The following is an 18,001-nucleotide window of genomic DNA, read 5'->3' on the forward strand; positions in this document are numbered from 1 at the left end:
GTTCATGGGTTCGAGCCCCGTGTTGGGCTCTGTGCTGACAGCTCAGAGCCTGGAGGTTGCTTTGGATTCTGTGTGTCCCTGTCTCTCTGCCCCTCCCCGCTCATACTCTGTCTCTGTCTCAAAAATAAATAAAACATTAAAATTTTTTTTAAAAAGATAAAGAAAAACTGATCTTAGGAGATGACAGGAACCAGGTTTCTCACTGTTGGAGGAGGAAGTTACAGAGATGAGGGGAAGGCTAAAATGATTGATGTGATTCTGCTGAATGTTTAACAAGTAGAGAAACATTTATAGATGTGTATATACCCAGGGTAGTATATGCCTATATTTCTTGCTCTGTCAGATGAGAGGACCTAGAAGCAAACACACTTCAGCAGCAAAAAACAAAACAAAAAAGAAACCAACATCCAGGTATTAGTCTTTAATACTATTTTCTAATAAAACAAATGAAGGCTCACTCCTTAGAGAAATGGTTCATCCTAGGCTGTAGTAGGGAATATAGAAGATGAACCTGGAGCATCTTATAGGCCATTAGGAAGTGCTCAGAAACACCCAACACTGATGGGGCTGTGTCAAGAAGTGCAGAAGCCAACGTTGGAAAGGCTCATTAGCCAAACCAAAAACAATTTGAACAAAATTAAAAACACAGTATTGAATGATAACCCAAAGTATGAAATAAATATCCATGAGTATATACTGATATAAATGACTAAATAAATAAATGGAAAATAGACATATTTCTTACACAAAAGAATTCCCAGGAATTTATGTAGATATTTACCCCTCAAGGAGATGGAGCATAAGCCCCCATCCCTTAAAAGTGTACTATGTAGAGTAACTTGATTCCAAAGAATACGGTGTGGAAAGGGGTGGTGGAGACAAACACTACCTCAGCTAAATAATCAAGATTAACATCATTAGTGATCATTCATGTGGACAGCATATTTCCTTCTATGAGGTGATGAAAACAGTACTTTACCTGTGATCTGTCTACCCCAACACTCATTACTCCTGTCTCTCTACCCATGAGAAAAACATCACGCAAACCTAGGTTGAAGGACATTCTAAGAAATACCTAACCGAAACTATCAAAATAACTTTAAAAAGTCTAGAAGAGACTAAGGGGACATGATGACTAAATGTAGTATCCTGACCGGGATCCTGGAACAGAAAAAGGACATTAGATAAAAACTAAGGAAATATTAATTAAGTATGGACTTTAGCTTATAATGATGTATCAATATTGTTTCATTAGTTGTGACAACTGTAATGCTAATGAAAGATTGATAATAGGAGAAACTAGGTGTGAAATATATAGAAACTATATAATCTTAACAACTTGTCTGTAAACCTAGTCTAAAACCTAGTTACAAAACCTAACCCTAGGACTACAAGTACCACCACAAAAGAGAATTTCTCAAGTAACTGAATATAGTAACTCTTGTAATATTATGTAAAATAAAAGCATCTCCTTCGTCTTTGTGCTCTACCATACCCAAATACAGATAATTATATATACAGTTCCGCTTTATTTCACCAGACTATAAATGCCCTGTAGGTGAGGATTTTCACTTTTAGTGCTACTGCTATACTCATGCCTGGCACTTAGGTGGTCAATAAATATTTACTTACAGCAATCAAAAAGAATGAAATCTTGCCATTTGTAACTATGTGGATGGAACTAGAGGGCATTATGCTAAGCAAAATTAGAGAAAGATAAATACATGACTTCACACATATGAGGAATTTAAGATGCAAAACATGAACATAGGGGAAAAAATAATACAAAAAACAGGGAGGGGGACAAAACAAAGGACTCTTAAATATAGAGAACAAACAAGAGGGTTGGTTGCTGAAGGGGGGTGGGGGAGGGGGGAGGGTCTAAATGGGTAAGGGCCATTAAGGAAGACACATGTTGGGAGGAGCACAGGGTTTTATACATGGGAGATGAATCACTGGAAACTACTGAAATCATTGTACTATATGTTAACTAACTTGGACGTATATTAAATAAAAAGATAAATAAGTATTTAATGAGTAAATGAAATTGTTTTAGACAGCCTCCAGTAAAAATACAATGACTGCAAAATCTGAAACTAAGACTAAAACTAAAAAGCTAAGAGCAAAGAAATTCAGACTAAGAATTGCAATATATAATGACCATCTAACTTTATGGACTATTTACACCCTGGGGAAACGAAATAAGATGGCCCTTTCCAAGAATTTGACTATCCTAACATCTTTGAGGGTCTTTTGTGGGTCAGGCAACCTGGATTCCAGTCTTCCCTTAATACCTAACTAACTCGCATTTATGAGGAAGTCACTTAACTTCTCCAAGCCTTACTTTCCTCATCTGTAAAATAAGACTTTATTAAGGGATCCCAGCAATATGGCGGAGAAGTAGTGAGCTCCGTACTTTTGAGTCCACCCACATCTCTCAAAAAAGGAAGGACTGAAGCCATAAGACACTGAACCCCAAGAGTCTGGGAGGAAAAGAGATAGAGTCTACTAAGAGGCCAGCCTCACAGGTGCATGATTGTGAACTGGGGAAGATAAAAAACAGGCCAGGACATGGAGGCACAGAGGGGAGGGAGCCCCCTCCCTGGAGACTAGTGGAGAGATAAGGGGAAGAGAAACTGGCTGAAACTGCTATAAACTGTCTCCGGAGAAGAGAAAAACCTCGGGCCAGGACAGAGAAGAATCCTTATCAACCCATCTAGAGCTTCAGAGAGAGAGATCCTTTCTCTAGCTGTGGTACTTTCCTTGGCCTGGGCACCCTGGTCCCAAGCAGTGCCTGGAGAAACTGCTCCCCTACTCCCACTACTCGATCCCAGGCTAGGAAGCTGAGGCCTGCGGAAGTATATTTCAGGCAATATTTTTTTTAATTTTTTTAAATGTTTTATTTATTTTGATACAGAGAGAGAGCATGAGAGGGGGAGGGTCAGAGAGAGAAGGAGACACAGAACTGAAGCAGGCCCCAGGCTCTGAGCTAGCCATCAGCACAGAGCCTGACATGGGGCTCGAACCCACAAACGTGAGATCTGACCTGAGCCGAAGCCGGAGGCTTAACCGACTGAGCCACCCAGGCACCCCTCAGGCAATATTATTAAAATGCACAGACTAAGATCTGGAAACAAGGTGTGCTTGGGAAAGGCCCACCTTGGCTACGCCCTCGGCCCAGGGAGATTGAACCCAAAAGAGTGAGTTGCAACACTTGGTTCGAGAAGGGACTGGGGTGCCACCATTTTTCTCCCCACAACCACCAAGGTGGGGCCTCAGTGAGCTGCCCTGAGGATCCACAGTGGAGGCAGACCTGCCTACACCAAACCACGCCCATCTGTGCTGGAGAACTGCGTTTTTTTTTTGTTTGTTTGTTTTGTTTTGTTTTGTTTTACAGGAGACAGATAGATGTTATGAAAACAGACCTTTCCTCCCCCAAGACCAGCATAGCTGTATTGCTATGATTAACTCTAGATCAATTCTTGCTATTCAGATATATCTTCCCTGATCTCATTCTTATCTCTCCCCTCTGCTGGACTGGGCACTCTGGTCACTGGTTTGCTTAAACTGTCACATTTAATCCATTCTCTTAAAGCATATTCTACACCTTGGTCGCTACCTTCCTTTCTCTCTTTTCCTCTCTCTCTCTCTCTCTCTCTCTGGAATAATCAGACTATATAGTTTCTTTGGGTAATGTTACCTTCATTTTTTCCCTCCTCACCTCCTACCATATTCTCCTCTTTCTCTGAATAAACCTTTTGGTCTCTCTGCTTGGTCAGTGTTGAATTTCGCCCCTGTCACTTCTCTCTTTGTATATGCTCTTCCATCAGCACTGCCTCCACCCTGCTCTTTATTGGTAGCTCGGATTTTTGGTTTTATGCTTTTAGACTATCCTTTGTCTTTTGTTGTTTTTGTCACCCCTTTTATATCCCCCGCCCCCGCCATTTCAGTTTGCTTGCTTATTTGATTTGTGTGTTTGTGTGCTTTTGTTCCCTGTGTGTTTGTCTGTTTTCCTTTTCAGGGCCACCTCAACAAACAAGTCAAAGTACACATGGTGGAGAGTCCCAAATATCACCAAGTAGGGAAATAAAATAACCAAAGGCACAACAAGAGAGACCAAGGGACACCATTAAAAGAACACTTCATGAACAAACGGTCCCTGGACAATGAGCCTCCTTTAATATAGCAATACAGGTGCAGAGTGCATAACAAGCTTTTAAAAGGGACAAGAGAAAGAAAGCTAGCCAAAATGATGAAATGGAAGAACTCTCTTCTAAAGAAATTCCAGGAAGAAGCCACAGCTACAGAATTGCCCTAAACATAATATGTAAGCAACATAAATAAGCAAGAATTTAGAACAATTGTCATAAAATTAATCACTGGGCTTGAAAAAGGCATGGAAGACATCAGAGAAGCTATTTCTACAAAGACTATGGACCTTCAAAATAGTTGTGAAGAATTAAAAAATGCTATAAATGAAGTGCATAATAAAATGTGGACGGCCACTGCACGAATTGAAGAGGCAGAGAGGAGAATAGGTGAATTAGAAGACACAATTACAGAAAAAGGAAGTCAAGAAAAAAAGAGATAAATTGATCTAGGAGCACGAAAGGAGAATTCAAAAACTGAGTGATACAATCAAACAGAACAATATCCATATCAGGAATTCCTGAAGAAGAAGAAAGAGAAAAAGGAGATGAAGGGATACTTGAACAAATTAGAGCTGAGAACTTCCCTACTCTGGGGAAGGAAACAGACATTGAAATCCAAGAGGCACAGAAAACTCTCCTCAGCCATAACTTGAATCGAAATAATGTACAACATTTCATAGTGAAACTGGCAAAATATAAGGATAAGAGAGAATTGTGAAAGCAGCTAGGGGACAAAAAGGGCCCTAACATACAAAAGGAAACCTATCAGAGTGGTTACAGACCTATCTACTGAAATGTAGCAGGCCAGAAAGGAATGGCAGGAAATCTTCAATGTGATGAACAGAAAAATATGCAGCCAAAAATCCTTTATCCAGCAAGCCTGTCATTCAGAATAGAAGGAGATGAAGGTTTTCCCAAATAAACAAAAATTGAAAGAATTCATCACCACTAAACCAGCCATACATGAAATCCTAAGAGGGACTCTATAAGGGAAATGTTGCAAGTCATACAAGGTACCAGAGACACCACTACAAGCATGAACCCTACAGAGAACACAATGACTCTAAACCCATATTTCTCAATAACACTGAATGTAAATGGACTGAATGCTCCAACCAAACGACACAGGGTAGCAGAATGGATAAAAAAACAAAATCCATCTATTTTCTATCTACAAGAGACTCATTTTAGACCTGAAGACACCTTCAGATTGAAGGTAAGGGGATGGAGAAATATCTATCATGTGACTGGAAGTCAAAAGAAAGCCAGAGTAGCCATACATATATTGGACAAACTGGACTTTTAAGTAAAGGTAGTAACAAGAGATGAAGAAGGACATTATATAATAATTACAGGGTCTATCCATCAGGAGGCACTAACAATTATAAATGTCTACTCTGAATTCAGCAGCACCCAAATACATAAAACATTCACAAACAGAAACAATCTATTGATAAGAATGTACTAATTGTAGGGATTTTAATACTCCACTTACAGCAATGGAAAGGTCAACCAGACAGAAAATCACTAAAGAAACAATGGACCAGAATGACACATTGGAACAGATGGATTTGACACATCTATTTAGAACTCTACTTCCTGAGGCTATGGAATTCACTTTCTTCTTGAGTACACATGATACATTCCCCAAGATAGACCACATACTGGGTCATAAAGCAGCATTCAATAAATATAAAAGAACTGAGATCATACCATGCACCCTTTCAGATCACAATGCTATGAAACTTGAAATTAATCTCAGAAAAAAGTCTGGAAAACCGTCAAAAACATGGAGGTTAAAGACCACCCTACTAAAGAACAATTGGGACAATAAGGCAATTAGAGAATAAATTTAAAAATATACACAAAGAAATGTAAATGCAAATACAACAATCCACTCTCTGGGATGCAGCAAAGGCAGTCCTAAGGGGAAAGTATATTGCAGTCCAGGCCTATTTCAAGAAACTAGAAAAAGCGCAAATACAAAATCTAACAGTGCACCTAAATAGAAGAGCAGCAAGAGCACCTCAAACTGAGCAGAAGAAGAGAAATAAAAAAGATCAGGGCAGAAATAAACAATATTGAATACAAAAAAATAATATTAATAACAGTTGGACAGATCAATGAAACCAAGAGTTGGTTTTTGAAAGAACAAACAAAATTGATAAACCTGTAGTCAGACTTCTTAAAAGAAAAAAAAGAGAGCACCAAAATAGACAAAATCATGAATGAAAATCGATCTGTTAAAACCAATCCTTCAGAAATACAAGCAATCATCAGGGGATAGTGTGAAAAATTATATGCCAACAAATTGGACAACCTAGAAGAAATAGACAAATTCCTAAATACACATGCACTACCAAAATTCAAATGGGAAGAGATAGAAAATCTGAACAGACCCATAACCAGTGAAGAAACCGGATCAGTCATCAAAAATCTCCCATCGAATAAGAGCCCTGGCCCAGCTGGCTTCCCTAGGGAATTCTACTATACATTTAAAGCAGAGCTCATACCCATTCTTCTCAAGCTATTCCCCCCCCCCAAAAAAAATGGAAATAGAAGGAAAACTTCCAAACTCATTCTATGAAGTTGACATCACTTTGATTCCCAAACTGGATAGAGAGCTAACAAAAAAAAAAAAAAAAGAGTGAGAACTACAGGCCAATATCCTTAATGAATACAGATGCAAAAATACTCAACAAGATACTAGCAAATCAAATTCAACAGCATATAAAAATAATTATCCATCATGATCAAGTAACATTCATTCCTGGGTTACAGGGCTGGTTCAATATTCGCAAATGTATCAATGTGATCCATCACATTAACAAAAGAAAAGATAAAAACCATATGATCCTGTCGATAGATGCAGAAAAAGCATTTGACAAAACACAGCATCCTTTCTTAATAAAAACCCTCAAAGAAGTCAGGATAGAAGGAACTTACTTAAACATCATAATAGCCATTTACAAAAAGCCCACAGCTAATATCCTCAAAGAGGAAAAACTGAGAGCTTTCCCCCTGAGATCAGGAACACGACAGGGGTGCCCACTCTCACCACTGTTGTTTAACATAGTGCTGGAAGTCCTAGCATCAGCAATCAGACAACAAAAGGAAATAAAAGGCATCAGAATTGGCAAAGATGAAGTCAAACTTCCACTTTCCACAGATGACACAATGCTCTACGTGGAAAACTCGACAGACTCCACCAGAATCCTACTAGAACTGATTCATGAATTCAGCATAGTCACAGGGTACAAAATCAACATGCAGAAATCGGCTGCATTTTTTATATACCAACAATGAGCAACAGAAAGAGAAATCAAGAAACTGATCCCATTCACAATTGCACACACACACACACAAAAAAAACCTAGGAATAAACCTAACCAAAGATGAAAAATATTTGTTAATGAAAACTATAGAAAACTTATGAAGGAAATTGAAGAAGACACAAAGAAATGGAAAAACATTCCATGCTCATGGATTAGAAGAATAAGCATTGTTAAAATGTCATTATCACCCAAAGCAATCTACACATTCAATGCAATCCCAATCAAAATTGCACGAGCATTCTTCTCAAAACCATAACAAACTATCCTAAAATTTGTATGGAACCACAAAAAAAAAAAAAAAACCCGAATAGCCAAAGTAATATTGAAGAAGAAAGCCAAAACGGGAGGCATCACAATCCCAGACTTTAGCCTCTACTACAAAGCTGGCATCATCAAGACAGTATGGTATCGGCACAAAAACAGACACATAGACCAATGGAATAGAGTAGAGATCCCAGAATTGGACCCACAAATGGATGGCCAATTAATCTTTGACAAAGCAGGGAAGAGTATCCAATGGAAAAGAGCAGGTGGTTCTGGGAGAACTGGACAGCAACATGCAGAGGAATGAAACTAGACTACTTTCTTACACCATACACAAAAATTAACTCAAAATGGCTTAAGGACCTGAATGTGAGACAGGAAATCATCAAATCCCTAGAGTAGAAAAGCAGAAAACAACCTCCTTGACCTCAACTGCAGCAATTTCCTACTCGACACATCTCCAAAGGCAAGGGAATCAAGAGCAAAACTACTCTTGGGACCTCATCAAGATAAAAAGCTTCTGCAATGCAAAGGAAACAATAAAGAAAACTAATAGGCTACTGACAGAATGGGAAAAAATAGTTGGGAATGACATATCAGATAAAGGGCTAGTATCCAAAATCTATAAGAAACTCACCAAATTCCACACCCAAAAAACAAACAATCCAGTGAAGAAATGGGCAGAAGACATGAACAGACACTTTTCCAAAGAGGACATCCAGATGGCCTACAGACACATGAAATGATGCTCAGCGTCTCTCAGGCAAATACAAACCAAAACCCCACTGAGATACCACCTCACGCCAGTCAGAGTGACTAAAATGAACAAATCAGGAGACTACAGATGCTGGTGAGGATGTGGAGAAACGAGCACCCTCCTATACTGTTGGTGGGAATGTAAACTGGTGCAGCCACTCTGGAAAACAGTGTGGAGGTTCCTCAAAAAATTAACAATAGAACTCCCCTATGACCCAGCAATAGCACTGCTAGGGATTTACCCAAGGGATACAGAAGTGCTGATGCATAGGAGCACATGTACCCCAATGTTCATAGCAGCACTGTCAATAGCCAAATCATGGAAAGAGCCTAATTGTCCATCAACTCATGAATGGATCAAGAAGATGTGGTTTATCTATACAATGGAATACTACATGGCAATGAGAGAGAATGAAATCTGGCCATTCGTAGCAACATGGATGGAACTCAAGGGTGTCATGCTATGTGAAATAAGTCAGGCAGAGAAGTACAGATACTGATATTTTCACTCATAAGTGGAACTGAAGAAACTTAACAGCACCATGAGGGAGGGGAAGGGGAAAAAAATAGTTGGGCAGAGGGAGGTAGGCAAACTGTGAAAGACTTTTGAATACTGAGAACAAACTTAGGGCTGATGGGGAGAGGGGAAGGGGGATGCTAGGCATGAAGAAGGGCACTTGTGGGGATGAGCACTGGGTGTTACATGGAAACTAACTTGACTATAAACTATAAAAGAAAAAAAATAAGACTATATTAGACGATCTTTAAGATCCTTCCCAATCTTCGAGATGCCTGTGTGGCTCAGTTGGCTAAGCATCTGACTCTTGATTTCAGCTCAGGTCATGATCTCATGGTTTGTGAGGTCAAGCCCTTCATTAGACTCTGTGCTGACAGTGCGAAACCTGCTTGGGATTTTCTCTCCTTCTCTCTCCACCCCCTTGCTCCACCCCCCCACCCCCCGCTCAGTCTCTCTCCCTCCCTTCCTCCCTCTCTCTCAAAATAAATAAATAAATATTGAACAAAATAAATATACTTTCCAATCTTTAACAATCTTTAAGCCTTTAAGCCTTTTAAACAATCTTTAAGTCTTGATATACAATGAGAAAAGAAATAAGAAGTAGGGGTAGTATCTCCTCCTCACCTCATGTCTTCCCATTAAGCATGGATCAATCACACAAATCTGGTCCACTGCTAAATGTTAGATTTGAACTTTATGGTCATTTCCCCATGCTCTGTTTTTGGATTGTTTATTCTTTTACAGTACTTTGATTTTTCATTTTTGGCTTATGAGGGAGTTTGCTCAACATGAATCCAAAAATGCTTTGCTTACACCACTTCTGAGAATTAAAAACAGACATGATGTAAGTATCAAAGTGATTACTTCAGAACAAAATAGAACACACAAATTGTGAAAAGTTAAAAGCAAGTTGGACCTTAATTTTCTTATACACATAGAAGTTGTATAAAACTTTATGAGATTCGTTTGTGAAAGCAGTAATTCTCTTTAGGTAGTAATCTTTGCATTTAATCTAATATTTTATCTCTTAAAAATCACATACATTCATCTTCAATTACTGTATTTTTCTAACAAATTTGACCAGTACGTATTGTTAACCTAGATAACTGAGCCCTCCAAAATCTATTTTCCCTACTTTGCTATGCATGTGGGTCTCATTCCATTATTAAGGCCCCTCAACTAAGAAAGTTATTCCAAAGATTAAAAAAAAGAAAAAAGAAAAAAAGGTATTTTACTTCTGCAGTTATTAAATGTATATCTTCAGAGAATATAATTTTTTTCATATTTCACTATTATGGCTCAACTGAAGTTATACGCATTTCTCATATTGAAATATCTTGTTAAGGATATCATAATCTATAGCATTATATAGAAATCAATATGCAATTTTCTAATTTTATATTTTTTCTAGCAGATAAAGACTAGGCAAATTTTTTATACCAGTGCTAACACTGATGTCGTTTGGGGACTTAAATTTAAAACTACTGCTAACCTCACTATATGCAGTTGCAGTTTTTTTAAGCCTACAATTTTGTGAACACATAACAAATCATAAATCCTAATATTTGTTCTGGACTTCTGTTGTTCATGGCAACAAAATTTATCCTGCTAAGGAATGGAATAAGAATCTGTTGTGTATTAAAATTTCAGCCTCTAAATATAGGCTTTGCCAGTTAAATATAGTTACTGTTTAAACTTTTGCATTTTCTACCTCCAAAGGCAGGGAGGGCAGATCCTTAAGAAATGTTTTCGGTTAGAAATCCTAAGCCTGAAACTATTCATGCCATTAATATGTGAAAGTCGTATAGAAAAAAAAAACAGTACAAACTTAGTCTTTTTTCATACTCTCAATGGTAGCAATCAATATAACACAACTCTTAAAAACCAAAATATTTCATATGCCCAGAATACTCTTCTTTCTGTGACAAAATGAGAATGTTTTGCAAATCACTGCAAGAATCACACACAGGGGAGAATGCAGAAGAATCCAGGGATATGCCATTTCAATACTCTGAAATGGAGCCAGGGAGAAGAGTGGAAAAAATTATGCCTATGACAAAGTGCAAGTTCACAAAGTGGCTTTCCACTGCTTCTGACCCATGGTGTATAAGGCACTTCAGCAGACAGTCCATCCACCTCTCAGCCTCATCTCTTCCTCCCTTCCACTTTGCATTTCCTTTGCACTGTACACGCCAGCAGTACTGAATTACTTATAATGCCAGAGAAACACCTCCGAAGCTTTCCGAGCCTTTGCATGTGCCGCGCCCTGGAAGTGCCTATACCCTCATCTGCACTCCTTTGCCCCAGACTGCATGATGAATCTCTTCCTCTACGTCATCTAGAATCCCATTCATAAGTCATCCTCCCCAATCTTGACAAATTTAAGCACTTCCTTTCCCATATTACTTCCTATATCATAATACTTCCTTTCCAATATTATTATACATTTATACAAGATCTAGAAGGAACACATCACAACCCTTACACATTATTACAAATATTTACATTTCTGCCTCCCCAGGATTATGATTCATTAAGAGCAGAGACCATTTTGTATCCAACTTTATAACCCAGACGCCTAGCAGAGCATCTGGCACACTTTACACTCAATAAATATTGGCTATTCTTGAAAAGAATTCTAAAGTTTATTCATCTACCAAAGAAAATGCATGCCACTACAGTCAGACTTGTTATTGTTATTTATCCTGCAAAAATCACATAAATTGTTAACATATCAACAAAAATCTATCTTTGTCAGGTAATCAATCAGATGATTGAAATATTCTTTTTCTCTGTAAGTCTGTTTTGGTCCTTGAGAAATCCAAAGGTCCTCACTCAGAAAAACTTTCAAAAACTATTTGTATGGCTTAAAACACCACAACTGTTCAGTATTTTTAGATCCATTATGTGGGGAAAGTTAAGGCAATATGGTGTACACACACACACACACACACACACACACACACACACACACACACTTTCAGGTATGCGTCCCGTCTATTCCCCCAATGACACAGAATTTGGGTCTGTATCGTTTACACTGCTTTATTTCTGCGCACTATTCCCCACACACCTCGTCTGCTCAACAGACATGTAATCCTGGTTCTAATGACAATGGAGGGGTTGACAGGGAGCCTGCATGAGTGAAAAGAATACTAACCAGAATTTAGGACTCCTAACTAGCTGTGAGAAAAAGTTAGAAAAGAGTGAAGTCCTTGTCCTGAATGAGCTTATATATAAAGAAGATGAAGAGGAAATAAAAAATTGTGAGGAGTTATTATGCATGACCCAGATTTGGGCACTGGATAGAAATTATCTAATTTAGTCCTCACAAAAACTCTGTAAGATAGGATCATTGCTATCTCTACTTTACAGGTAAGGAAACTCAGAATGATTTGCTCAAGAACACACAGCAAATACGGCAGAGCAAGTATCAGTATCTAGGTTAAGAGTCTACATTCTCAACAAGTATTCTATATGGCAAGCATCTTATATGTAAAATCTGAAAAAAGAAACTTAAGGACTGATACTCAAAATTGTATATGTCCATCCCACTGATCTTCAAACAACTGCATGATATAAGAATTTTTTTTCACAACTGTAGCTTAGTAGCTTTGCAGAGAAGGCAGTAAAATGCCATGAATTAGAGCTCATGCTCTAGAGTCAAGACACCCTCAAATGCCATCCAGGCTCTACTTCCTATCAGCTGTGTTTCCATGGAAACTTTATTACTCCCTCAGAACTTCAGTTTTTGTATCTGTGAAATAGAATATTCTATTTTATAAGGTGAATATAAATTTTTTAATACTTGCAAAATCCTTAATAAAGAATAAATGCCAGCACTAATAATTAACTGCAACAAAAGCTAATGAAGAGAAACAACACCTACAAAACACAGAGAGCATTACTTACAGAAGCCAGTAATCTTCCATCTTCCTTCATGGCAAGATAGCGGTTTGCGCAGACTCCTTTGATAGACACAACCCCTCTCTCTTCTGCTTGAAGTTGCAGTTTGACTGTAAGTAACGGGGAAAAAATTACCTTTGTGGCATCACAGAAACAACAGCCATCTACACTTAGGCAGTATAAAGACACGAGCAACCAGCTAGTCCACTCTGGAGGACTGGCAGGGCGGAGGGACGGGGGCGGTGTCAGTTCGATCATGTGAGGACGCAATGCGGGTGCTCCAGAGCAGGAGTGCTCCCAGACTCCCTTCTCGCCCCAGGGTCATCGAGCAGAGACGAGTGGCGGGATGTGGAAATGCTCTCCTTTGATGTGTAATTAGTCTCCACTTGGCCCTGTTAACGGCTTACATATTTTTAAAAAGTAAACGTATTTTAAAAGTACATAAAAATGTAAACCACTTGTGAGAATTCCCATACTTCTGCCTAAGTTCAAGATTTGTATTTTTTTAATGTTTAACTTTGGGAGAAAGAGAGCACATGTGCACACAAGTGGTGAAGGGCAGAGAGAGAGAGGAAGGCAAAGGATCCCAAGTGGACTCTATGCTGACAGCAAGAGAGCAAGAACTCACAAAACAGCGAGATCATGACCTGAGCCCGAGTCAGGCGCTGAGCCCGAGTCAGGCGCTTAGCCGTTTGAGCCACGCAGGTGCCCCTTAAGTTTAAACTTCTTAAAAGTTATTTTTAACCAGTTCTTCACAAAAAAAATAAAATTGCTATTACCTTTTAGTTTGTTTTTCCTTGAGTTTCTTTTTTGTTTCAAAATTTTATTTAAATTCTAGTTAGTTACATATAGTGTTGTATTGGTTTCAGGAGTAGAATTTAGTGATTCATCACATCCATATAATACCCAGTGCTCATCACAAGTGCCCTCCTTAATGCCCATCACCAGTCTAGACCACCCCCACGACGACTCCTCCATGTACCCTGTTTGTTAAGACTTCTGAGAGTTTGCCTTCCTTCTCTTTTTTTTCCTTCCCCTGTGTTCATCTGTTTTTTTGTTCTACACACTTTACTTCTAGCTTCCCTCCTTTTTAAAAAATTATTTATTTTTGAGAGAGACAGTGTGAGTGGCGAAGGTGCAGAGAGGGAGGGGAAGAAAGGGGGAGAGAGGGAAAGAGAATTCCATGCAGGCTCCACACTGTTAGCACAGAGCCCAATGTAGAGCTCAAACCCCACAAAACTGAGATCAGGACCTGAGCCAAAACAAGAGTAGGACAGTTAACCGACTGGCACTGAGCCATCACCAAATGCAAAGCAGGATCAAAAGAGCTCTTCCAAGACAAGGAGAGCCAGGGGTTGAGTTCAAGAGTAAGGCTAACCCCTGACCTACCCAAACAGTTGGCAGCTGGATATAAGGCAAACTCAAATACAAAAAATTGACTCAATTAACCCAATAGAAGAAAGGAAATGAGAACCAAAAGGACAAAGAACAAATGGGGAAAATTAGAAAATAAATTCCAAGATGGGAGATTAAACCCAAACATATCAATAATTATGCTAAAAGCAAATGAGTATCTACATTTAAAGGAAAAACTCAAGATAAAAGTAGATACTCAAGATAAAAAAGTAGAACTCAACTGTGATGTTTACAAGGAAAGCACGTTAAATACAAAAACACAGGAGTTGAGTAAAAATGTGGGGGAAAAAATACAGAATGCATACCCTTAGTATAAGAATGCTGGTATGGCCATATTAATGTCTGATAATGTGGACTTCAAAGCAAGTAGTATAAATAGTGATGAACAAGGTTACTGCATGATAATAAGAGGGTCAGATACATCAAGAGGACATAACAATCTTCAATGTGTAGCACCAAATAATAGAATCCTAAAATATCTGAAGCAAAAATTGACAAAAGAAATCAACAAATCAATAAGAATATGGAATATATAAGTAACATTATCTACCAAATTGATCTTTTTTTTTTTTTACATCAGGTACCTTTCATTCCCTTGAGACTTCATTCTCCTAACATCATAGTCATTTGAAAACTATGCTAAAAAAAATGCCAGCATGATTAACTATCCTATGCTTATTTGCCTGGTGAACTTGAATTGTTCAAATCAATTACCTCCAGCTAACAAGTCCTTTTTCCAAGTTACCATGATATTAAGTAATATTAAGGGCTTTTGTCCTAAACAATTGGATGCTTCTGGTTCTTTTGTTTTTTTTAACAACTGTAATCATTCATAGATAATACAATTCACTTAAAGTGTACATACAATTCATTGGTTTTAGTATAGTCACAGAGTTGTGTAATCATCACTACAATCAATTTTATTTTTTTTATTTTTTTAATGTCTTTATTTTCTTTTGAGAGAGAGAGAGACAGAGAGTGAGTGGGGGAGGGGCAAAGAGAGAGAGAGACACAGAATCTGAAGTAGGCTCCACAACAGAGCTGTCAACACAGAGCCGACTTAGGGCTCGAAACTACGGACTGCGAGATCATGACCTGAGCCGAAGCTGGCCATTTAACCGACTGAGCCCCCCAGGCGCCCCCACAATCAATTTTAGAACATTTTCATCATCCCATACTTTTTAATACTTCACCTACCATGTCCCCAGTACCACCATCCTTAGCCCTGGACTACCATTTATCTATTTCCTATTTCTATAGGTTTGCCTATTCTGGATATTTCATACCAATGGAATCATACAGTATGCGGTATTTGAGGACTGCCTTCTTTCACTTAGTATAAGGTTTTCAAGGTTCATCTATGTTGTAGCCATTATCAGTACTTAATTCCTTTTTATTTCTAAATAACATTCCACTGAATAGATGAACCACATTTGATTTACCCATCCATCAGCTGATGAACATTTGGTTTGTTTCCAGGTTTGGGCTACTATGAATTGCTATGAACATGTTATGAACATGCTATGCAAACAAGATTTTGTAAACCTATTTTCATTTCTTCTGGATATACACTGAGAAGTAAAATTACCGGATCATATGGTGACTGTGTTGAATCACTTAGGAATTTTCAGACTACGTTCAAAGCAAGCATTTTACATTCCCACTAGAAATTGAGGGTTCCAATTTCTCCACATTCGGACTATGTTTGTTACATTCTGTGTTGTTGTGTTTTGTCTGTTGTGTTTTGTTTTTGTTTTGATTTTCTGTTTCTGTTGTTTTTATTATAGGCATCCTAATTGGATGTAAAGTGTTATCTCATAGTTCTGATATGCATTTTTCTGATGCATAATGATATTAGGCATCTTTTCAGGTATTCAGTGGCTATTTGTGTATCTCCTTTAAAGAAATGCCTATTCAGATACTAGGCTCATTTTTAATTAGGTTATTTATCTTTTTATCACTGAGTTGTAATAACTCTTTATATATTCTACACAGAAATCCCTAATCAGATATCTAATTTGCAACTATTTTCTCCCATCATGTGGGTTGAATTTCCACTTTCTTGATGTTGCCCTTTGAAGCATCAACATTTTTAATTTTCATGAAATCAAATTTATCAATTTTGGTCTTTCATTTTTTGTGCTTTTATTGTCATATCTAAGAAACCACTGCATAATCAAAGGTCATGAAGATTTACACCTAAGCTTCTCTCTTGAGAAGTTTAGTTTTAGCTCATCCATTTAGGTTTTGATACATTGTGAGTTATTTTTTTTGTATGTAGTATGAATTTCCAACTTCACTCTTTTACATGCAAAGATGCCCACCAGATTGACACTTAAAGGTCAGTACACTCAAGCAGAACATGCATTGTTTTAAGGAATATGGTCAACAAGAAATTACATACTGGCCATAAAACAAGTCTCAATACACTTAAAAGAAATCAAACAAAATATTATATTAGAAATTAGCAACAAGAAATTATGTGGAAATCCCCAAATATTTGGAGATTAAGCAACATATTCCTTTAAAAAACAAAGATAAACCACAAGGGAAATTAGAAAGTATTTCTCATTGTATGATAATGGAAACTCAACATGCTTAAAGAGAAAGCTATAGCTTTAAGTGTTGATACTAGAAAAGTAAAACATTATGAAAATCTAAACTTCTACCCCAAGAGCTAGAAAAAGATTTGCCAATATTATTATTTTTATTTTTATTCCAGTTAACTAGTGCAGTTTTATAGTAATTTCAGGTATACAATGTAGTGCTTCAGCACTTCCGCACACCACCCCATGCTCACCAGGAGTACTGCACACCTTTAGCCCATCATCTGTTTCACCCATGCCTCCAACCCCCTCCCCTCTGGTAACCATCAGATTGTTCTCTATTTTTAAGAACTCCAAAAAGATTTCTAATTAAGATTTCTAATCTCAAATTAAGCCCAAAGTAATAGCAGAGGGAATATTTACTATGTAAAAAAAATCATACACTTGAATATACAGAGTAGCAGAAAATTAACCCCAGAGTTAGTTAAAATAATATTTTATTTTTGTATACCTTTTGATATTTTGCATTTTTTCTTGGTTGAACATATGTACTTTTATAAGAACATAACAATGTTAGCATTGTCAGTTTTAAAATAACCTATAATAAAACAAAGTGTGTACCATGTTAAACATGACTATGAAAATAATCACATTTATGAGTTCAAAGAGGGAATGGACATTTCTCAATTAAAAGAAACATAAGAGACATATTAATAAAAGCAATGTCTAGGCCTTGTTTGAATACTGATTAAAGCAAATATTTTTCAAATTTCGGTAAAAAAATAAAAGACCATAAGGGAAATTTTAAAACTAACTAGATATTTTCTGGTTCTAAGGGAATTTTTAAATTTTTAGGCATGAGAATGGAACTGTTATTATTTTTTAAGGCCTCATCTTATAGAGATACATATTAATCATTTATGTACCTGATATGTACTAATACTACCTATCACTTATTGAATGATTTACATAATCATTTTTTAATTTTTTTAATTTATTTTGAGAGAGACAGAGAGAATGAGCAGAGAAGGGGCAAAGAGGAAGAGAGAATCCCAAGCAGGCTCCGTGCTATCAATGCAGAGCCGGATGCAGGGTTCGAACTCACGAACC

At 37.5% G+C, this 18,001-nt stretch overlaps 1 protein-coding gene across 1 annotated transcript in view; it reads right to left on the bottom strand.

Moving 5' to 3' along the window:
• The window catches only part of FGF2 (fibroblast growth factor 2), a 71,451-nt gene that overhangs the window by 6,599 nt on the left and 46,851 nt on the right, over positions 1–18,001 (bottom strand). The window contains exon 4 of the mRNA XM_029951158.1: positions 12,936–13,039. Coding sequence (XP_029807018.1) covers positions 12,936–13,039 — 104 coding nt within the window. The remainder of the gene's footprint in view (positions 1–12,935; positions 13,040–18,001) is intronic.

This window comes from Suricata suricatta, chromosome 1 (assembly GCF_006229205.1).
Source record: "Suricata suricatta isolate VVHF042 chromosome 1, meerkat_22Aug2017_6uvM2_HiC, whole genome shotgun sequence".
NCBI classification, from domain to species: domain Eukaryota; kingdom Metazoa; phylum Chordata; class Mammalia; order Carnivora; family Herpestidae; genus Suricata; species Suricata suricatta.